The 23,575-nt window shown below is 41.1% G+C and overlaps 2 protein-coding genes across 13 annotated transcripts in view; both read right to left on the bottom strand.

Moving 5' to 3' along the window:
* Positions 1 to 368: 368 nt before the first annotated feature.
* Positions 369 to 23,575, bottom strand: part of LOC111947732 (uncharacterized) — a 53,469-nt gene continuing 30,262 nt past the window's right edge. For 4 of the 10 annotated variants that reach the window (XM_078951886.1, XM_078951884.1, XM_023957322.2 and 1 more), the window contains one exon: positions 16,309 to 17,928. In XM_078951886.1, the coding sequence (XP_078808012.1) occupies positions 17,359 to 17,928 (570 nt within the window). In that variant the 3' untranslated portion in view covers positions 16,309 to 17,358. Of the gene's footprint in view, positions 2,364 to 2,510; positions 2,640 to 2,710; positions 3,287 to 6,818; positions 6,972 to 16,308; positions 17,929 to 20,398; positions 20,817 to 22,292; positions 22,422 to 22,483; positions 22,991 to 23,575 lie in introns of those variants that run through there. The other 6 variants (XM_078951882.1, XM_078951880.1, XM_023957320.2 and 3 more) reach the window with 6 other exon arrangements.
* Positions 9,326 to 14,714, bottom strand: LOC111947731 (uncharacterized). 3 transcript variants are annotated; one of them, XM_078951889.1, is made up of 5 exons: positions 14,624 to 14,668; positions 13,335 to 13,372; positions 12,342 to 12,848; positions 12,143 to 12,271; positions 9,326 to 12,024 (listed from the first exon to the last, which is right to left on the bottom strand). In XM_078951889.1, exons 3-5 carry the CDS (start codon positions 12,752 to 12,754, stop codon positions 10,998 to 11,000), a joined length of 1,569 nt encoding a protein of 522 aa, XP_078808015.1. In that variant the 5' UTR covers positions 12,755 to 12,848; positions 13,335 to 13,372; positions 14,624 to 14,668; the 3' UTR covers positions 9,326 to 10,997. The 3 variants fall into 3 exon arrangements, with proteins under 3 accessions (XP_078808015.1, XP_078808014.1, XP_023813091.1); XM_078951888.1 differs by lacking the exon at positions 13,335 to 13,372 and having other exon boundaries at positions 14,624 to 14,714; XM_023957323.2 differs by lacking the exon at positions 13,335 to 13,372 and having other exon boundaries at positions 12,143 to 12,259; positions 14,624 to 14,714.

Here is a 23,575-nt window from a genome sequence, read left to right as displayed (position 1 = left end):
CTTTAAAAAAAAGGAGCATTAAAATCTTAGGTAATTTTATGTTTGTATCATCAGATTAAAAACAAATGAAAAGTGAGTGTGCCCCTCTGGTTTTGGAACAATCTTAAATGTAAAAAAATAGGTCACTGTTAAAATGTCAGGATATTTATATATATATTCTTTCTTTTTTTTTCTTTTGTATGTCAGTGTCGTCAAACTTGAAAACTTCAACATTTATTGTAATAGGTGATTATTCCAGCAGATGGCACCAAATCCATCTGAGGAGGATTTGTGTCCTCTTTGTTTCTCATCCATGTGTTTAAGATAATCAGGATTATCTTAAACACACTTAAACACATGGCTGCAGACTCATTAAAGAGACAATCAAAATAAATCAAACTTTATTCATAAAGCCTTTTAGTACATTAAAAGGCATAACAGAAAATGTATTTAAACCTTTAAAACCAAAACCACAACAAAAACTTTCATGCTAAAATAGAAAGTTAATAAAACACAAAACTCAACCTAACTTTCCCGCCCATAAAAAACTTAATGAAACATAAAATGACCTAAGAATAGGAATCACAATCTGGGTTGATGAACACATAAAGAAAGTAATTTAGTTTCAAATAAATATGTTTTCAAATTCCAGCTCAAAGTCAGGACAAGGAGTTGAGGCTTGAGGTTTCCTCCGTCTCAAGACCCTCTGTTTAATTGACATTGTCTCCATTGCGTCATCGATCTGAGCCCCACACCCTCCCCCGGCTCCCGATAGATTAATTTGTCCTGCTATCCCCGTGTCATCAACATGAACTTTTGCAAACAGGACCCACGTCCTCTCCTTCCTCACTGAGTCCTTGTAAAATGAATGTTTTGTGTCATGAATGCTATGTTTTGGACTTTCAAAACTAAACTTTTGTTGTCCATGGTGATAATGGACACGGTGTTATCTGCTGTGTTAGCATGCGTAATTGTGTGGGCATGCTACCATAAAAAGAACATAACATTTTATTTTGAAGGTACAACAGAAGTTTTTATTTTGAAGCAGGCTCCTGTGTCCTGTTTCTCCGGCTTTGACCATGACCATGAAATAGACGAGTGGCAATAGAACTCCTGTGTAAAGCCTGTGTTGTGTTGCAGAGGGCCGAACTTCAGACACAGACGAGATGGAGGCGATGTAAACGTTCATATTGATTAATGTATGTTTCTTTTTTTATCTCAACACAATGGACCAGTAAAAATCAGCCTACATGCTGAAGGATCGGATTTAAAATCTTCTTCACAGAAACTTTTACAGATGATCTTTTTCACCATTTGCAGTGCAGTGATCCCAGATCTACAAACAAAAGATTTTTTATCTAACTTTTTTCTCTCCTAATCAAGCATCAAGAAATGCAATGTGAACCAAATTGAAACCAATTAATTTGATTTACACATCAGTGTTGAGGTAAAATGGCGTCTCCAGAAGAGCTTCCTTCTTCCCTGATGTCTGCTGGCCGTCACACAGCGAGTCGTGGATTTTCTTCCAGGAGTCCATCTCTGAGCTCCACAGAGCAGCTCTGGCTCTGACAAATTGTGACACCTCCGTCTTGCTGCCTTTGGCCAGGCTGATGCTGTCTTTACAGATAAAGAAGACGTCCAGGCCAAGGAAGAGGGCGTTGACCGCGATTAAGCCGGCTCTGGCCGACTGGGATAAAACAAGAGAGCTTTTAACAGCTGCCTGACCGATGTCAGGGACGTCTGAAGCCACTCTGGAAACGCTACGGAGAGCTGCTGCTTCCTGAGCCACCGCTTTACTTGCACTTGAAACCAACTCCTCACTTTTTAACAGCTTCGCTATAGAAGCTAAATCAACAATTCCATCAATGCTTTTACAGACACCTCCAGCTTTGAAAGCCAGTTTTCCGACTCCCACAGCTAATTCTATGCTACCAGCTTCAAGTTGGGAGATGGCTTGTTTGCTCACCTCCTCCAGACAGTCCTGTACTTTGGTCACATCCTCCATGAAGCTCTGGAAGACTTCACTGGCTTTCTTCTGGTGCGTTCGGTTGACCCCCAACTCAGTGGCCGTGGTGACGATACTGTTGACTCCACTGGTGACGCCCATCCCTACGCCTGCCATGGTGAGTGCTAAGGACACTCCTGCTGTCACAGGTATCAACGCCAAACCAACAATGGACAGCACACCTCCAACTGCCCCCACCGAGCTGCCAGCAACACTGGAGATCTTTGCACCTTTGTTCATCCTGTCCAGCTGAACAGCATTTTCCTCCAACTCCTTAAGAAACTGCAGCATCCTGGGCTGACGCTCACTAAACTCCTTCATGAAGCTGGAACCAGATTCTTCCTGGAACAAGAACACCATCCGGAAGTCCAGGTCCATCCTGACGGGACAAAACAGGAAAGTGTTGGATTCTTGTTTTCTGAAATGTTCCTCAAAAGAGTCTGGATTATTAGAAGGGAAATAAAGCCCAAAATATAATGCAGATCAAAGATTTTATTATCACAATGAAAACAAATCAAAACCCTACCGTATGTCTTTAAGCTGGTTGATGTGGTCCAGCATCCTCTGCATGTTAAATTCAGACAAATCCACATCCAGCTTCACCACAACTTCTGTCTCCGTCAGGCAGCCATCATTCAGACAGCTGTGGAAAACACTGTCAGTCACATTTACTGGACATTTTCAAATTTTTTTACACACAGCTGTGTCTATTTGCTGTAGTTTCACCTTTTCTCCATCTTCTCACACATCTTCTTTGTGGTCTGGATGTATCTGTCCAGCTGATATGCCAGCACCTCAGCGTTTTGCATTTTGGGAAGGAAGAAAACGCTCGCATCTCTTTTAAACTCCAGCAGGAGAGGGCAGATGAGTTTTGCAGTGTTGATGACGACCTGAACGTAATCAAAGCCGATGCTTTCAGGAAGCTGGATCACCTGGTTCTCCATGAACACGTGCACAGAGCTGACCGCCAGCTTCTCTATGGCGTCCAGGAAGCACTGGAGTGTCTCCAAACCTCCAAGAGTGTCCATCAGCACCTCCTCCAGCTCCTTCTGCAGCTCTGAATACAGTTTGCCTGTCTTGGTGAACATGTTCTTCACATACTTCTTAAAGGCTTGACCTTTCCCCTCTGATTTAGCACAATTGCTGACATCATCAGCCCTCTTTTTGATGTCCCTTATCCTTTCCAGTTCAGTTTCCCTCCACAGCATCCATTTGGAAAACTTCTCACAGAAATCTCTGACTGTCTGGATGTCGGTAAGAATGTCTGTGACGTAGCACCTCAAGGCGTCCTCCAGTTCCTTTCTGTAAAACAAAATATTGCCCTGTGTTAAGAAATAAAGTGTAAAAATTCCATCTTTCATTGAAAAGGTTTCAGAATTTTTCTTTATCAAATGTGTGCAGGAGATGCAGCGGATGAATGTAAAGAGAAATAATTATAAAACTTAATAACAATAATAGATACTTTATTGATCCCACAATGGGGATATTCTTCTCTGCATTTGACCCATCCCCTGGGGGAGCTGTGAGCTGCAGCCTAACCGCGCTCGGGAGGCAGTAGCGTTATGAAGTCTTACCTGAGGACCTCACTGGGTGATTGTTAATTGCTCACCATTGATATAGTAATTTACCCAGTACCATTGTTTATCCTCCTCCGAGAATCGATCCCTGGATTCCTGCATGGTAGCCTCTCACCTTTACCAACTTACCTACCCAGCTACTTAATTTAGATAAAAATGTCAACCTAGATAAAAAAAAGCAGTTATGAGCAGTTCTTTAGCTGTCATTATCAAGGTTTTACCAAATATCAGCTAGATACGTTTTATTGTTATTGTTATTGACCATTTGTGAAAACACTATTGTACAAAAAAGATGCTTTAAAACGATGATAGTGAAAAACATTTTTACTGCAAATAAAGAAACATGACAAAAAATCGAATCAGATGTACCGTGAATAAATTAAAATTTTTTTACATTCCTTTCCACAAAGTTTTATTTTTAAAACAAATACTAAAATATTGAGATGGAAATTGGCCCTGTCTTTTGTATTTTGAAAGTAAACACAGCAACGGATCTGTATTTTGAAAGTAAATACAGCAACGGATCTGTATTTTGAAAGTAAATACAGCAACGGATCTGTATTTTGAAAGTAAATACAGGAACAGATCTAACCAGCCCCAGTATTTACTTTCAAAAACTTTTTTTTATGGTTTGAAAATAATTGTTTTTTATGTGCTACACTAATGTTTTCACATTTTGCTTTTTCTCTATTTTTGATATTGTGTACAGTTTCATTTTAGTGAGACATATCTGCCAATAAACATTCTGCTGATTGTTCTAGATTCTAACTAATCAAATCGCCATATTTCTCTAACCTGGGACCTGTTTCAGAAAGGAGGTTCAACCAACTCTGAGGTTAAACTTGAACTCTGAGTTGGTCAATCGAGAGATTAACAACTCTGAGTTTTCTGTTTCAGAGAAGCTGATCGGAGTTAGGTCAATCAACTCTGAGTGGACTGATTCGGAGGTGAGCGTGCGCACCGCGTCTATAAGAAGCCATTATCAATGGAGCGCAGATATCACGAGTCACCATGGCAACCGTGAAAAAAAGAGGTCTGCGTATTTTTCGCCAGCTGAACTTGACGTGCTGCTGCAGAGTTACAGTGAATATGAGGACATATTCCAGAAGAAAAGCAACACCTCTGCATCTGCAAAACAGAGAAAGTTAGCGTGGAAAACATAGCTGCTCAAGTTAATGCCTAAGTTTGCATTTAAATCATTGTTATAAAATATTGACTGTAATAACTTTTTACATAGCGTAAGGTGTGAAATAAATAATGGCGATATTTAGGTGTACTTTTGAAGTGTTATTCCTGGTGTAAATGCATGAAATGCTGCATAGTGTACAGAACCAATCTGGGGGAAAATGCATTTAACGTTGATAATGTTTAGAGGACTTTTTTGTTAACGTTGGTCAGTTTAATATTAATACATGCAATTGTGTTTTTAAAAGTTAACTTTTGTCTACCCTTGTATTGATCAAGTGGTATAGGTTTATATGGGATAAAGAAAGTAAGCAGTACTAGCAAATTGTGTTTCCAAAAAGTAATTGTTACATTAATCTAATTCAATGTCCCTGATTTCATTTTCATGTAGATGCAATCCTGCAGGAATTAAAAGAACATTGCAGCAGCTAAAATGAAGTATAAAAACATAATTCAATCAGGTCAAATTTGAGCATGTCATGGATGTAGGCTTTGTTGACAATATTTGACATATGAAACATCAACATAGCAATATCTAATGTTGTTTTCATTGTATATATGTAATTGACTGCAACGAAAAACGGTAACGCTCAAACAAAAACGTATGGAGAAATGACAAAAAATCGAGTCTAGGTCTCAAAATCCTCGTACGAGGTAAATATAATTCTCTATGAATGAATGCAGCCTCCTCGTCTATTGGGTCCTCCAGAAAAGGACAAGCCATTCTTGTCACATAGACGGTCTCTGTGTGACGGAAATGTGGGCAATGAAGGTTAAAGCGACAAATACCGCTTCGTCTTTAAAAAGGGGAGGAGACCGGCAGAAACTTTGAGTTTGGAGAATAAAACCTGCTCCCGACCAGGTTAGGTTCACAGCATAAGTAACCATGGACACTGACTCCGAGTATAAGTTACCTCTCTTTCAGAAACGGGTTTGACTTACTCTGCTTTCTCTGGTTTAACAAACCTCCCATTCTGAAATGGAAAACCCAGGGTTTCCCTGATTTCAGGGTTAACGCACTCAGAGTTTACACTTAACCTCCTTTCTAAAACAGGCCCCTGGTGTCTGCTACCAAGGCTCAGGAGCTCTTTTTATCCTCAATTTTTGTCTCTTATGCTGAAGAACAATTAATCTTTAATCACTTTTAAAATAATTCATACTTTTTTTCTTTCTTTTTTATATTTAAGCATTGATTTATTTTTCTTTAGTCAGATTAGTGAATTTATGGCTGAGGATCTCCTGAAACTGTAGAACAAACTGTACAGTTCATCTGCTGACATTACCCTAAATTAACAGGCTTCTGTGTGATCTGTGAAGCCCCCCGAGCAAAATATTGGTAAGAAAAAAAGTGATTTTCTTTAAGATATTTGTTTGTTAAAAAAAAAAAACATAAAAAAAAGATTAAAACACATATTATTTTATGCTGCACAAGTGTTTTGGAATAGATTAACAGCAGTAATAAGTAAAAGAATGATGGCTCACTTTAATAGAATGTATTTAGCAGAAGCATTTTTAACTATTAAAGGACCTTTTCTCTCAGAGTAAAACCCAAATGAGACACAACGCATCTGAAACCATTTGGGTTGCAAACGCAGAAATATATTTTGAAAGCAAAAACGTTTTTCAAAGCAAAAGTTTAACATGAACCCTGAGCGAGTTTTGAGCTGCAGACACATTTAGCTGTGTCATCTAATTAACCCCCCAATTAACCCCTTACTGCTGAGTAGCAGACTTGGCCTGGATTTGAACTCTCAACCTTCAGGTCTCAGGGTGGACACTCTACCAAAAGATCAATCAGCTGGTCAAAACAAAATCATTGATGTTGCAGTCAAAATTATAATCATTATTGTATTTACTTAAAAATTGATCTGAGTTGCTGCACTTTATCCAGACCTCAATCCGTTTTTTATTTGCGTTAAAGCAGATAAGTGACAACAAGCACAGATGTGACTGTTTTAAGTTATAGTTTTTGATGGAAACTGCAAAAGAAAAACAGATAAAAACGTGAAGTAAAAATAAAAAAAAGTCCTGAAACTTTGAAAGAGGTTTTCTGAGTCAAACAGAAAGCTTACCTGGTTACAGACATGGTTCTTCCACCAGATTCACCTGTACCTGCAGAAACCAGAGCTCTGCTGCAGAGATAGTTTAGCTTCTTATTTTGCATTTAATTCTGTTTCCTTATATCTACAGATTTTACCACACCCATGTTTACAGAGCGTTACTGGCAGTTGTTAGGTCAAACACTAAAAACCGTTGTTGCCAGGGCGGGTCACCTGTTCTGCCAGAACCAACCCACCGAACGATCACCAAAGTGAGTCAACAGACCAGAAATTCTCTGCCAACATCAGAACAGTTTATGTCAAAGCTGTTGACTCATAAAAGTCTCTCTGTCTGCAGCTTCTTCAGGTTGTTCAAAGTAACTTTGACAACACACATGTATTCAGCAATTGAGAAATTCCATGTTTGATTCTGCTCAGAAGAATCTCCTTTGACAGAAACAGGAACCGTTGATTTTTGAATCCAAACCAGAAAACACAGATTTCCACAAAGTAACAGAGTGATGCTCTCATTCTGAGCAGGTCAACCAACCAGTCTTCAGACAAAAACAGGACAACTCTTTTTGTAACTGTGTTTCATACAATCATTCAGATGTGAAACAGTGTGGGCATGCAGGGGATGTTGCTAAATTGTTGGGAACCCAAGAAACATTTTTTAAAGTGTGCTTTTCATTTCAGACTTATCAATAGATAGCTTTGCATCCATCCATTACCTAAACTCTAGAAATCCCTTTCAGGGTCACCTAGTTACTGGAGCCTATCCCAGCCACTTCAGGGTGACCCTGGATACTTTGCCAGTCTGTCACAGGGCCACACAGAGACACTTAACCACATATTCACGCCTAAGGGACAATAGAGTCACCAATCAACCTATGAAGGAATTTTTGGGACTGTGGGAGGAAGCCAGAGAAAAAGATAAAAAGGAAACATTGGGGAGAACAGAGATTCCAACAAGGGTCTTCTCCCTATGAGGTGAGACTGCTAACCACTACACCATCTTTGAATCCAAATGGATTTCAATTTTTTCTTAATCAATTGTGTTTCTGGTTGGAAACAGTTTCTATGTTTGTTCTGGTTTAATTCAAATAAAGCTCCATGGTAATGTTGTGGTAGTTTTAGGAGAACACATCTTCCTCTTACTTAACACATTTGTGTTTGATTAGACCAGTTCTTCCTCATTTCACTTCGGCGCAAACTAAATATAACATCAGATGGCTGAAAACAAACACAGGAAGAAGCTGGAGGAGCGGCTGGAGCAAAACAAAACTAAAGATGCGTAGAGAGGCCTGAAGATCATCACTGGTCACAGAAAGAGAGGCAGCACCACTGAAGGAGACCAGGGCTGGGTCAATGTGGTTAACCTGTTCTTCAATGGGTTTGACTCCAACCCTGCTCCCCCATCTCATTTACCATCACCATACAGCCCCAGTCCAGCATTCCCTCAGGATTTAGCCTTTTTATTATTGTTATGCTGTTCATTTTAATTTATGGCTCTCAGCAGTCACTGACTGCAAGAACCATATTGTTTTCGAAGTTGGAAACATTTCTATAAGCGAATATGCACAAAAAGCCACCAAAAATTACACACACCTAGTACTTAGTGAAAGTAAATTTTTGGCCATAAACAACGACACCCCCCCACCCCCACCCCCCAAGACAATAACATCATGGCGAGTGAAACTGTAAAAACAAACAAATGGGTCAAAAATCGTTTAAGGAGCCAAAAAAAAAATAATTAATTTCCAAATCCTCAAAGAAACCAAAACACACAAGTTGGGCATATCCACAGGACGTTTTGAAATTATTATGGGATGGCCACAAGAATCACACCTTGGTGGCCATTTTGTGGCAAAGTTTGGGATTTGGTGATTTTCACTTTTCCTGCAATATGTAAGAAGGCAACCTTAGTTTGAAAGACAAAAATGTTAAAATTATCGGTGTGGTAAACAAAAAAATTCACAAAACAGTTCTGGTGATTCAGTAAAAAAAAAAAAAACATTTATCCATCTTCTTCCACTCATCCAGGACCGGGTCGTGGGGGCAGCAGTCTGAGCAGAGACGCCCAGACTTCCCTTACCCAGGCCACCGTCTCCAGCTCCTCTGGAGGGTCCCAATGCGTTCCCAGGCCAGCTGAGAGAAGTAGTCTCTCCAGCGTGTCCTGGGTCTTCCTCAGGGCCTCCGCCCAGTGGGACATGCCTGGAGCACCTCCCCATGAAGGCGTCCAGGAGGCATCAGATCCAGATCCCCGAGCCACCTTATGTGGGTCCTCTGGATGTGGGCGAGCTGCAGCTTTACTCCGAGCTCTCCCCAAGTGATCTGCAGATATTACCTACAAGAACTCTGAGTATTTAGAGTTCTGCTGTTGGAGGGGAATAAACTGGAGTACAGGTCAGCCATGGTGGACTTTGTGGACTGGTGCTAAGAGAATAAAAATCAGGACACCATCTTCTGCAGACCTTAATTTAAAGAGCAATGCAGTTAATGCAGCAAGACAACGATCCAAACACCACAAAACTAAAGCATTGACTTTTGAAAACATTCTCAATCTTTAATTCAGTTATAATTTACATTCATTCATTTACAGCTCAGCCTAGACGGCAAAAGGAGGGTGCAAAAAGGCAATCTCAGCATACAATTCTTACACAATTATTGTTATCAGTCATCAACCCACTGTTTTATTGAGAACAAACCAAACAGAATCAGCTTAATGATTGATGTTTCCAGATTCCTTGCAAGATAATGTACTAAATATTTGTACAAACAAACAATTAAACAAGAATTATTGGTAAATCCATTCACATTTTAGTTTTCTAGTTCCGCCCACTCTTGTTGTTTTTCCACATCCTCCAAATAAAACAAAGTGAACATAATTAGAACATTCTAGCACACTCTATGGTCACATGACTTTACTAAATTGAAAGTGTTTCCACACATTGGACTGGAATGATGGTTGATCATTATTTGCTGTCATCAAGTGTGTGTTGTCTGCTGTGATGCACTTGACCTTTCTTTATGTTATAGTTAAATAAACCCACTATAGCTCAAACTAAATGGCATTTTCATTTATCAAAAGTTCCTTTTCTGGTCCTTTTTTTAAAAACTTATTTGATAGATTGATGATCTTGTATTTGTTCCTCCTCTTAGTCAGAACCTCTTCTGGGGCCTCATTTATAAAACTTTGCGTAGGATTTGCGTCAGAAGTGGCGTACGGATGAAACATAGGACGTGCGTACGCACAGAAATATTCGGATTTATAAAACCGTGCGCACGCACATCCTACGCATCTTTCCCTTAATAAATCACAACCGATTCTAAATGCTGCGCAGCTTTTGCGGCGTCATGACACGCCCATAGTTGCCCATAAATAGTCCGTGAAATGCCCACAAATTAATTTTCATGGCTTGCTAAATCATGGCAAACACAGAGAGGAAATCAAACAAACGTAACTTCACTCAATGTGAAGTAGAAGTTATCGTTGGCGAGGTGGAAAAGAGGAGAAAAGTGTTGTTTGGGGCACAGTGTGGGCATTACTAATGCCAAAAAGGCACGTGAGCGGCAGACGGTGGCAGACGCCGTAAATGCTGTAGCCTCACAACCTCGGACCGTGGCCGAAATAAAAAAGAAATGAAATAAATGATCGGACATCAAAGTCGAGGCAAAAAAACGTCTAGCTCTGCATCAGCACAGTGTGTCCGCCAAAACGCTGGCGCACAGCAGCAGGATTTGGCTCAAATGCGTGGGGATAGGGTTCAGGGTCGGGGTCAACACAGCAATCGGCGCCACCAGGGGGTAGAGGCACGTTTTTAAGCTGTGCCACATTGTGTGGCACAGCACATGCCAGCACGATTTGGCACACACTGTCACTTTTACGTGTTTCTTCCATCTGCTGACGGTGTCGCCGTTTCTCATTTCACCCGTTTTTGTGCGTACGCCTGGGTCAGAGCTTGCGTGGAGGACCCCACATTTTCCCGTCAAGTTTGCTTTTTATAAATCTCAACTATTGCGTAGAGAGTGGCGTACGCCTTCTTTTGTGCGTACGCAACGTTTATAAATGAGGCCCCAGAATACCAATTAATCAAGATGTGCTGGAGCTAGAACCTAAAAATAAGCAATACTCCGACACAGAAAGCAGAAACAGAACCACTTCAATACAGCTCAAACAAATTAACCTAAAGTGTAGGCAGCTGTATGCCACTACATGGACAGCCACAGCCAACCCGCACAGAAAAACACAAGAATGAGGAAGAAAAAATAGAACTGATATCGTGTCACATAAGTGTTGAAGTAAAATGGTGTCTCCAGAAGAGCTTCCTTCTTCCCTGATGTCTGCTGGCCGTCACACAGCGAGTCGTGGATTTTCTTCCAGGAGTCCATCTCTGAGCTCCACAGAGCAGCTCTGGCTCTGATAAATTGTGACACCTCCGTCTCGCTGCCTTTGGCCAGGCTGATGCTGTCTTTACAGATGAAGAAGAGGTCCATGCCGAGGAAGAGGGCGTTGACTGCAATTAAGCCGGCTCTGGCCGACTTGGACAAAGCCAGAGAGCTTTTCACAGCTGCCTGACCGATGTCAGGGACGTCTGAAGCCACTCTGGAAACGCTACGGAGAGCTGCTGCTTCCTGAGCCACCGCTTTACTTGCACTTGAAACCAACTCCTCACTTTTTAACAGCTTAGCTGTAGAAGCTAAATCAACAATTTTGTCAATGCTTTTACAGACACCTCCAGCTTTGAAAGCCAGTTTTCCGACTCCCACAGCTAATTCTATGCTACTAGGTTCCGGTTTGGAGATTTCTCTGTTGCTCGCCTCCTCCAGACAGTCCTGTAGTTTGGTCACATCCTCCATGAAGCTCTGGAAGACTTCACTGGCTTTCTTCTGGTGCGTCCAGTTGACCCCCAACTCAGTGGCCGTAGTGACGATACTGTTGACACCACTGGTGACGCCCATCCCTATGCCTGTCATGGTGAGTGCTAAGGACACTCCTGCTGTCACAGGTATCAACGCCAAACCAACAATGGACAGCACACCTCCAACCGCCCCCACCGAGCTGCCAACAACACTTGAGATCTTTGCACCTTTGTTCATCCTGTCCAGCTGAACAGCATTTTCCTCCAACTCCTTAAGAAACTGCAGCATCCTGGGCTGACGCTCACTAAACTCCTTCATGAAGCTGGAACCAGATTCTTCCTGGAACAAGAACACCATCCGGAAGTCCAGGTCCATCCTGACGGGACAAAACAGGAAAGTGTTGGACTCTGGTTTTCTGAAAAGTTACTCAAAAAAGTCTAAAGCAGAAAAATAATATAATTTGTTATTACAGTGAGTACAAACCAAAACCCTACCGTATGTCTTTAAGCTGGTTGATGTGGTCCAGCATCCTCTGCATGTTAAATTCAGACAAATCCACATCCAGCTCCACCACAACTTCTGTCTCCGTCAGGCAGCCATCATTCAGACAGCTGTGGAAAACACTGTCAGTCACATTCATTGGACATTTTCACATTTTCTGCACACAGCTGTGCCTATTTGCTGTAGTTTCACCTTTTCTCCATCTTCTCACACATCTTCTTTGTGGTCTGGATGTATCTGTCCAGCTGATATGCCAGCACCTCAGCATTTTGCATTTTGGGAAGGAAGAAAACGCTCGCATCTCTTTTAAACTCCAGCAGGAGAGGGCAGATGAGTTTTGCAGTGTTGATGATGACCTGAACGTAATCAAAGCCGATGTTTTCAGGAAGCTGGATCACCTGGTTCTCCATGAACACGTGCACAGAGCTGACCGCCAGCTTCTCTATGGCGTCCAGGAAGCACTGGAGTGTCTCCAAACCTCCAAGAGTGTCCATCAGCACCTCCTCCAGCTCCTTCTCCAGCTCTGTGGACTGTTTTACCTTGACTTTGTCCGCCCTCTTTTTGATGTCCCTTATCCTTTCCAGCTCAGTTTCCCTCCACAGCATCCATTTGGAGAACTTCTCACAGAAATCTCTGACCGTCTGGATGTCGGTGAGAATGTCTGTGACGTAGCACCTCAAGGCGTCCTCCAGTTTCTTTCTGTAAAACAAAACATTGCCCTGTGTTAAGAAATAAAGTGTAAAAATTCCATCTTTCATTAAAGGTTTTCTGCATTTTTCTTAATCAAATGTGTGCAGGAGATGCAGCAGATGAATGTAAATAGAAATAACTGTAAACTCAATTTGATAAAAATCTCAACTTAGATTTTAAAAAAGCAGTTATGAGCAGTTCTTTAGCTGGCAATATTAATCAAGGTTTCCAAATGTCAGCTAAATACATTTTTATCCCGACCACAATCAAAATGTGTTTGATAAGATGATAGAGACAAACAAATACTAATTCACTGCAAAAAAAAGAAAGATGACAAAAATCTATTGAGTTAAAGTTAATGAGAAACATTTTTCCCTTCATCTCCAAAGTTTTGCTTTCAAAATCATTACTAAAATATTGAGATGAAAATTGGTCATAAACACATTTGAGAAGTTTGAAAACTGCAGTAAGTCACATACAGTTAACACATCTTACCAGCAGGTGGCGCCAAACTGCTCTAAATTATGCCGGATCTATGTAAACAAAAAATTCGAAGAAGCAAGCATGAAAATTAAATATTTGCTTTCAAAAACTTTTTTTTTTTTTGCTTTCAAAAAATAAATATTTTTGCCTTTGCAAAACAAACGTTTTCACATGCGTTGTGTCTCATCCCGCTTTTTCCCTATCTTTGATTTTGCGTTGATAAGTTTCATTTTAGGGTGACATATCTGCCATCAAAATTGTCAAAAGGGACAAGAATATTAGTGAATATCCTCCTGACTTCAGGAAAATATATTTATTAAAAAAAGGAAAAAAGATTCACCGAATTTTGTGTTCTTTAAAAACTGAAGTCAGACTTTATTCATCTTCATTGAAATGTATTCAGTACACAAATCTTTTTATTGATGACATTTGTATATCTGCTACAGAATGTTTACTAATCTAGGGTCCAGATTGTTATTTGCCTGGAAATTTAATTTATGCTGAAATATTTCTATATTTTAATATAATAATAATAATAATAATAATAATAATAATAATAATAATAATAATAATAATAATAATAATAATTGGTACTTTATTTATACCAGAATGGGGTAATTCTTCTCCGCATTTAACCCATCCCCTGGGGGAACGGTGAGCTGCAGCCTAACCACGCTTGGGAGGCAGTAGCGTTAAAGGGTCTTGCCTAAGGACCCTCACTGGGTGATGTTAATTGCTCGCCATTGATATGGTAATTGACCCAGTACCATTGTTTAATATATATATTCATTTGTTTTGTTTTGTTTTTTGTGGAGAACTATGCCTTGCATCATTGTGCTGTTTTGTCTTCGAGAGTTTGTAATAATTATATTTCAATAAAAGAAAATAAAAAAATATATCTGCCATCAAACAGCCTGCTAATTGGTCTAGATTCTATCCAATCAATAGTCTCTGTCTAGTATTGATGGAGTTTGGAGGCAGAGAAGGACTTTGTATCAGTTCTGTCTGAATTAGATTCCCCAGTCTTCCACCATTCTGTCCCGTTTCTCTCCGAATAAAACCCAGAAGGAGCAGCAAAGCTACAAAAATAGATTATAACAGGGTTTTGTATTTATTTAAGTTAGTGTGGCAATGTGTGACTCTTTTAAGTTATAGTTCATGATAGAAACAGAGAGGCCATGTTGTCAAATTTCAGTCTGCATAAGAAAACAGATCAAAATGTGGAGTAAAAATCAAAAATGTCAATCAAATCAAGTCCTGACACTTTCAAAGAGGTTTTCTGACTCAAACAGAAAGCTTACCTGATTCCAGACATGGTTCTGCCGCCAGATTCACCAGACCTGCAGAAACCAGAGCTCTGCTGCAGGGATAGTTTAGATTCTTATTTTGCTTTCACTTTTGTTTCCTCAAATCAGCAGATTCTGCCACACCCATGTTTACAGAGCGTCACAGGCAGTTGTTAGGTCAAACACTGAAAAGCGAACCCGAACCCACCCACCAAAGGATCATGGTGCACTGCCAGAGGCCCAAACAGCAGGATAGAGCTTCCAGTAAGAAGGACAATCTGGCAGTCAGTTGCTGGAGGGAAGCAGAGCTTAAATAGCATGAGTCTTGATGAGGGAAATGGTTGAAAGGTTAGACTGGAGAACAAAAAAACATCTGCACAGCTCCTGCAGAGGCAGAGGAGAAAGACTGCTAACCACTACACCATCTTTGAATCCAAATGGATTTTTATTTTTTCTTAATCAAGTGTGTTTCTGGTTGGAAACATTTTCCATGTTTGTTCTGGTTTAATTCAAATGAAGCTCCATGGTAATGTTATGGTAGTTTTAGGAGAACACATCTTCCTCTTACTTAACACATTTGTGTTTGATTAGACCAGTTCTTCCACATTTCTCTTCAGGACAAACTAAATATAACATCAGACGGCTGAAAACAAACACAGGAGGAAGCTGGAGGAGCGGCTGGAGCAAAACAAAACTCGAGATGCGTGGAGAGGCCTGAAGACAATCACCGGCTATGGACATAGAGCCGCTGAGACAACTGGGCCAATGTGGTTAACCTGTTCATCAATAGGTTTGATTCCAACGCTGCTCCCCCATCTCCATACAGCCCCAGTCCAGCAAACCCTCAGGATTGAGCCTTTTTTATTATTGTTATGCTGTTCATTTTAATGTATGGCTCTCACCAGCTCTCACCAGACAAAAAATAAATAAATACATTTAAGAATCCCCAAAGAAACCAAAACACACGAGTTGGAGGAATCCAAAGGAAGTTTGGAAATTATCATGGGATGGCCATGCGGCCATTTTGTGGCAAAGTTTGAGATTTGACGATTTTCACTTTTTCCCACAATATGTAAGTAGGCAACCTTAGTTCGGGCATTAAAAATGTTAAAATTGTGAAAAAATGTCACAAAAAAAATTCTGCTGATTCTGCTAAAAAAAGAAATCACATACATTACATCCATCTTCTTCCGCTCATCCAGTACCGGGTCGCGGGGGCAGCAGTTTAAGCAAAGATGCCCAGACTTCCCTCTCCCCGACCACTTCCTCCAGCTCCTCTGGAGGGATCCCGAGGCGTTCCCAGGCCAGCCGAGGGATGTAGTCTCTCCAGCGTGTCCTGGGTCTTCCTCGGGGCCTCCGCCCAGTGGGACATGCCCGGAATAACTCATCAAGCAGGCGTCCAGGAGGCATCAGAACCAGATCCCCAATCCACCTTATCTGGGTCCTCTAGATGTGGGCGAGCTGCAGTTCTACTCTGAGCTCTCCCCAAGTGACCTGCAGATATTACCTACAAGAACTCTGATGACTCAGAGTTCTGCTGTTGGAGGGGAACAAACTGGAGTACAGGTCAGCCATGATGGACTTTGTGGACTGGTGCTAAGAGAATAAAAATCAGGACATCATCTTCTGCAGACCTTAATTTAAAGAGCAATGCAGTTGATGCAGCAAGACAACGATCCAAACACCACAAAACTAAAGCATTGACTTTTGAAAATATGCTCAATCTTTAATTAAGTTATAATTTACATTCATTCATTTACAGCTCAGCCTAGACGGCAAAAGGAGGGTGCAAAAAGGCAATCTCAGCATACAATAATTTGGCATAACACAATTGTTATCGGTCATCAACACACTGTTCTATTGAGAACAAACCAAACAGAATCAGCTTAATGATTGGAAATTCAATGAAAAGTAAAGGTTAAAACAACAGGAAACTGGGATGAATCAGTCAAATTTAGGGGTGCAATGATTCATACCATTACTTGACAATCTGATTCATAGATGATATTGGTTTATTTGATCCGATTCACTGACCTACAATGGACATCTTTACCCAAAACTTAAACCATTGTGACTCAGAGATAAATCCCTGGAGCTGAACAGACCAGGGGAAGGTTTCCAGATTCCTTGCAAGATAATCAATTAAATATGTGCACAAACAAACAAGTAAACAAGAATTATTGGCAAATTCATTCACATTTTAGTTTCCTTAAGTCCAGCCCACTCTTGTTTTTCCACATCCAAATAAAACAAAGTGAACATAATAAGAACATTCTAGCACACTCTATGGTCACATGACTTTTCTAAATTAAAAGTGTTTCCACACATTGGACTGGAATGATGGTTGATCATTATTTGCTGTCATCATGTGTGTGTTGTCCGCTGTGATGCACTTGACCTTTCTTTATGTTATAGTTAAATAAATCTGCCATAGCTCAATCTAAATTACATTTACCAAGATAGATAAAAACTATTTTTTTAAAGGTTCAGGTTGATATTAAAATGAGGATTAAAATGAAACTTTTACAGAAGATCTTTTTCACCATTTGCAGTGCAGTGATCCCAGATCTACAACCAAAGAAAATATTTTTATCTTACTTTTTCCTCATCTAATCAAGAATCCAAAAATACAATGTGAGCCAATTTAGAACCAATTAAATTTATTTATCAAATGTTTCATTTTCTGGACTTTTTTTTTTAAAACTTATTTGATTGATTGATGACACACGATCTTTTATTTAGTCCTCCTCTTAGTTAGGCAGAACCTGAGTGTTGAGGTAAAATGGCGTCTCCAGAAGAGCTTCCTTCTTCCCTGATGTCTGCTGGCCGTCACACAGCGAGTCGTGGATTTTCTTCCAGGAGTCCATCTCTGAGCTCCACAGAGCAGCTCTGGCTCTGATAAATTGTGACACCTCCGTCTCGCTGCCTTCGGCCAGGCTGATGCTGTCTTTACAGATGAAGAAGAGGTCCATGCCGAGGAAGAGGGCGTTGACCGCGATTAAGCCGGCTCTGGCCGACTTGGACAAAGCCAGAGAGCTTTTCACAGCTGCCTGACCGATGTCAGGGATGTCTGAAGCCACTTTGGGAACACTACGGAGAGCTGCTGCTGCCGTACCCCCTGCCGCTCCTGCTCCCGCTGCTGCTGCCGCTCCAACTCCCGCTGCCGCTCCCACTTCCGCTGCCGATCCCGCTGCCACTACCGCTCCCGCTGCAGCTCCCACTTCCGCTGCCGATCCCGCTGCCACTACCGCTCCCGCTGCAGATCCTGCTGCCACTACTGCTCCCGCTGCAGATCCTGCTGCCACTGCCACTGCACCTACCTGAAACACAACTTTACTTACACTTGAAACCAGCTCCTCAATTTTTAATAGCTTAGCTGCAGTAGCTAAATCAACAATTCCATCAATGCTTTTAATAGTGGGGCAGATTCATTGGTGATACAAGCACCAAAATTGGCACTAATGACGTTCAGGACACATGTTTAAAGAAAAGTATGCTTTCCAGCTACATATCTAAGATGACTGCCATTTTTCAAGATGGCCGACCTATCAATCATGGTAAATTTCAAATCAAAGCTAAAAACTCATCTTTTCCAAATGGCCTATTCACTCCAACAGTAACCTTTTCATGTTTTTACATACATTTTATTTAATTGTGTATGTATTTAAATTGTTGTTGTTTTAACTGTTTATTGTATTTCTTACACTGTATTCATGTTGTGCAGCGACCTTGAGTGCCCAGAAAGGCACCTTATAAATAAAATGTAGTATTATTATTATTAATATTAAATGCTTTTATTGACATAGAACTTTTTGCCTACACAGTTCTATAAGCTATCTCTACCTTAGTATGAATGTATTCTTTTATAGCACACCCAGTGGTATATCCTTAATTTCAAAATGGTGTTTGCTACGTTGCTGAAAATTGTCGTTTTTCAATAAAACTTGTGTATTTTGGACCTTTGGTCACTGTTCTAACAGTTTCTACTTTTGCCTGCTGTATTCATGTATGTAGTTGTTTTATTTCTTCAATAGAGTGAATTTAAGGGTGATGGTGGTGCAATTGGAGTCACTGAGGAAAGGTGAAGTTGCCTTCAAAGACTTTTTCAATGTGATTGGCGACGCGGCATCCTTCTACAAACCCATCAAAAAGAAAAAGACAGACTTCTTTCTTCCTCTTTGAGGAATATGCTGTCCATGATGTGGTGCCAAAGATACAGAACTGCTCATCAAAATATGAACGGACAGGCACTGTTTTTGATGTCTACAGGACTTCAAGCTTAAAAGCTGAAGCAAGGTCAAAGCGAGGTCAGGGAAGTAAGCGTAGAGTGGCCGACAAAACCAAACTACCACCTATCTGGTCAACCTTCCCGAGAGATTGTGACAACAAGACTGAGCTCTTTAAATACCTAGCAGATTGTAGCCATGTGTCCCGACTATGTCGTAGTTGTGACCAAAGCAGAGCAGGCACTAGCAAATAAAGCCATCAGCCATGCAACTACGAGGAAGCAGACTCAAGGAGATTCACACATGCTCCCCATCTAGCCAAGCAGCAGGCAACATCTCTGTTGATAAGAGCATGTGACACAGATAATCTGGTCATTGCAGTCAACACCTTTGCGACTCTCCATTCAGGTTTGGAAGTGATGTGGGTAGAACTTGGCCAGGGTCAGTTCATCAGATGGTTCCCCATTTATGAACTGGTAGAGAATCTTGGTCCAGAGAAATCTTGTGGCATGCTGTCGTTTTATGCATTCACCGGTTGTGATGTTGTCTCATCCTTTCACGGTAAAGGCAAGGTAACTGCATGGCAAACATGGGGTATGTGCCCTGAGGTTAGCCCAGTCCTCAGGAAGCTCAGGCAGTACCCAATAACATTTCAGATGCTGACCTACACATCCTTGAGAAGTTTTTTGTGACAATGTATGACAAACACAGCAATACAAGTAAGGTCGATAAGGCAAGACTGCACTTGTTTGCTCGGAAGCATAGGTCTTATGATTCAATTCAACCAACCAGTGCATCTCTAGCTCAGCTTGTAAAACGATGTGCCTTCCAGGCTGCATGCATATGGGGCTAGACAACAGAGTGCAACACGCAACCTAAATGCTCAGCCAGCAGGCAAAACAATGGTCAAGTCTGGGAAGTTCTTTGGTTAACCCTGCCACCCATTGCTCAGTCATGCCAGCAGTTGATAAAGTACCGCTGCACCGGTGAATATAGGGGACCATGCAATTGCTACTGCAACACCTTGAGATGCACACAATTCTACAGCTGCAAATGCATGGAGTAAAAGAAGCAATCAGCAGGCACACAAGAGAGCTAGATTCTATTCTACATCACTATATGGTGTGATCTTATGACAACACGTGGATTGGCAACTTTGCCGTGATAGTGTTTTTTTTTGCATAAAATTTTCATGATACTACCATAGCATTTTATTATGTACAATTTTTGAATGCTGTATTCAATTCCTTGTATTACAAAAAATACGTTTTGATAGGTATCTCATCAGAATAGCATTACTATATGAAAATTTAGACCAATTGCTGAGGACATAGGTATGCAAGAGGCCACCTTTAAAATGGGCCCTTATTTTGTTTTTGAAGTTGAATAATGTACTTTTTTGCAAATATGTGCCAAAACTAGTACTTGTATGACCAAGTGAAAGATTGTTTCAGCAATCTGCCCCACTGTACAACCAACCCCCAGCTTTGAAAGCCAGTTTTCCGACTCTTATAGCAAACTCTACATTACTAGCTTCCAGTTTGGAGATTGCTCTGTTGTTCACCTTCTCCAGACAGTCCTGTAGTTTGGTCACATCCTCCATGAAGCTCTGGAAGACTTCGCTGGCTTTCTTCTGGTGCGTCCGGTTGACCCCCAACTCAGTGGCTGTGGTGACGATGCTGTTGACTCCACTGGTGACGCCCATCCCTACCCCTGTCATGGTGAGTGCTAAGGAGATTCCTGCTGTAAAAGGCATCAACGCCAAACCAACGATGGACAGCACACCTCCAACCGCCCCCACCGAGCTGCCAACAACACTGGAGATCTTTGCGCCTTTGTTCATACTGTCCAGCTGAACAGCATTTTCTTCCAACTCGTTAAGAAACTGCAGCATCCTGGGCTGACGCTCACTAAACTCCTTCATGAAGCTGGAACCAGATTCTTCCTGGAACAAGAACACCATCCGGAAGTCCAGGTCCATCCTGACAGGACAAAACAGGAAAGTGTTGGACTCTGGTTTTCTGAAATGTTCCTCAAAAGAGTCTGGATTATTAGAAGGAAAATAAAGCAGAAAATAAAATGCAGATTAGAGCCCTGCGCTGGAATGTTTTCTTCATCCCGCTACCACCGAATTTCTGACCATTACCGTCCGCTCCCGCAACGTATGCGTTACACTCCCGCCCACCAAACTCTGAAAATGTATTCCCGCACAATAATAGAGATGCATTGATTTTATGTCTTCTCCCGTCCCGCAGGAAAAAACCAAACACGTTTATTATATGTGGCGGACACACGCTCCAGCAACGCTGCAATTAAGGCAGAGACACGTGATAAGACGTACTCTGCACTTTTATTTTGAGACGCTAAACATTGTACAGCGCACAGGTGTCATCATCCTCTCCCCTTCCCACAATCATGGTGTTAAAAAGAAGTAAACTCAACAGGAAGAAATAACCAAGGGTGAAACAACATAACTGCCAGATGAAAGGACACGTAGGCAAAAAGAAGCACCCGTGCTCAACCCTGTTTGAGCTGAGTTACTCAGCCTGTGGAAATCCGAGTCCGACAGCAGACCACACGTGCACATGACCGACACAACAATACAACAAAATAATATGATATGACCTGCATGAAAACTGTGGTATTTTGTAAACATAACAATAAACAGGAATATGACATGGGCAACGTCCTTTCTGCACGCAACACTGTGGTCGCTAATCACTATGATAACGTTTGAACATGCCTTCAAAATAAGTGCATGGAAATCCGACTCACCACAATGCTTAATGGTTTGAGGGAATCTCCCGTTTGGATAAATCCGTAATTTAAGTAGGACTCCTGATACTGTCTATTAAATGTAGCTTTCTTATTTTGGAAGTGGAAGGCTCTTCTTCTGTCTCCTGGCTGGGCGTTTTCCCCTTGGCAAAGAAACTTTCCAACGACTTTTGTGTTTTACTCATTTTGCTAGTTCCTGGGCTTTATTTTAGCGGTATCCTATCACATGACCGAGATGAGCGAATTGGCCTGCGTCAAGAGTTACATAGACGGATGGAACAGAGAAATGGGCAATTTTTCAAAATAAAACATCTTTCAGATTTCGAAAGAAATAAAACGGAAGTAATGCAAGTTATTTCATTTTTTTTCTGTGTGGCCCGGTACCAAATGACCCACGGACCGGTACCAATCCGCGGCCCAGGGGTTGGACCGCTGCCGTAAATACCTCGTTTGAGGTTCTTTTCTACATCATCTATTGACATCTTCTCCATCATGTCGCAAGCCAACCTCCATAATCCCGCGGTGTTTGTTTTTAGCCGCCCGCTCCCGCCCGCAGCAAAATTCAAACCGCCCGCGAGATTTGGGTTGGGTCCCGTGGGACCCGATGGGACCCAATCCCAATGCAGCCCTCTAATGCAGATCAAAGATTTTGTTATTACAGTAAGTAAAACCCAAAACCCTACCGTATGTCTTTAAGCTGGTTGATGTGGTCCAGCATCCTCTGCATGTTAAATTCAGACAAATCCACATCCAGCTTCACCACAACTTCTGTCTCCGTCAGGCAGCCATCATTCAGACAGCTGTGGAAAACACTGTCAGTCACATTCATTGGATATTTTCTGCACACAGCTGTGCCTATTTGCTGTAGTTTCACCTTTTCTCCATCTTCTCACACATCTTCTTTGTGGTCTGGATGTATCTGTCCAGCTGATATGCCAGCACCTCAGCATTTTGCATTTTGGGAAGGAAGAAAACGCTCGCATCTCTTTTAAACTCCAGCAGGAGAGGGCAGATGAGTTTTGCAGTGTTGATGACGACCTGAACGTAATCAAAGCCGATGTTTTCAGGAAGCTGGATCAGCTGGTTCTCCATGAACACGTGCACAGAGCTGACCGCCAGCTTCTCTATGGCGTCCAGGAAGCACTGGAGTGTCTCCAAACCTCCAAGAGTGTCCATCAGCACCTCCTCCAGCTCCTTCTCCAGCTCTGCAGACTGTTTTACCTTGACTTTGTCAGCCCTGTCTTTGATGTCTCTTATCATTTCCAGCTCAGTTTCCCTCCACAGCATCCATTTGGAGAACTTCTCACAGAAATATTTGACTATCTGGATGTCGGTGAGAATGTCTGTGACGTAGCACCTCAAGGCGTCCTCCAGCTCCTTTCTGTAAAATAAAACATTGCCTTGTTGTAAAAAAAAAAGAAAAAAGAGAGCAAATATATTCTTCATGTCCCAGTAAAACGTTTTTTCGTTTTTCTTTATTACATTTCTGCAGATGTTTCAACAGATGAATCAAAAATTTGATTTAGATAAAAATGTTCAGGAGCAGTTCTTTAGCTTTTATCAGGATTTCTACTAAATATTATCTAAATGGGTTTTATTGTGACCAAGTGTGGAAACACTGATGCACAGAAAAGATGTTTTGATAAGATGATAGAGAAAAAATAACAGTAATCTACTACCAAAAAATAAAGATGAGAAAAAAATCTAGATAGATGTAAAAGAATGACAATATTGTTGTTGTTATATTTCTATTAATCAGATTTAAATATTAAATACATTTATTTTAAACAAATAAATAACAGAAAATTGATTTTTTTTTTTACTTCTCTTCAAAGCTTTGCTTGCAAAACAAATATTAAAACTGTGGTACACAACTTGGTCATAAACATATTTAACCCCCAGTCCCTTTAACGATCATATTAGCTGATCTTGTTGATTATTAAAATTTTATTGCAAATGTTTCAAA

This window comes from Oryzias latipes, chromosome 8 (genome assembly GCF_053564925.1).
Source record: "Oryzias latipes strain Hd-rR chromosome 8, Olatipes_Hd-rR_3.1".
Lineage (NCBI taxonomy): Eukaryota > Metazoa > Chordata > Actinopteri > Beloniformes > Adrianichthyidae > Oryzias > Oryzias latipes.
This window is presented reverse-complemented; position numbering and strand designations above follow the sequence as displayed.

Excerpts from the sequence above, each read along its gene's own strand:
- LOC111947731 (XM_078951888.1), bottom strand. Across the intron at positions 12,272-12,341 it reads TGTGAGAAGATGGAGAAAAG|TGTTTTCCACAGCTGTCTGA; the intron begins GTGAAACTACAG and ends TGTGACTGACAG. Across the intron at positions 12,025-12,142 it reads AACCAGCTTAAAGACATACG|GATGGACCTGGACTTCCGGA; the intron begins GTAGGGTTTTGG and ends TTGTCCCGTCAG.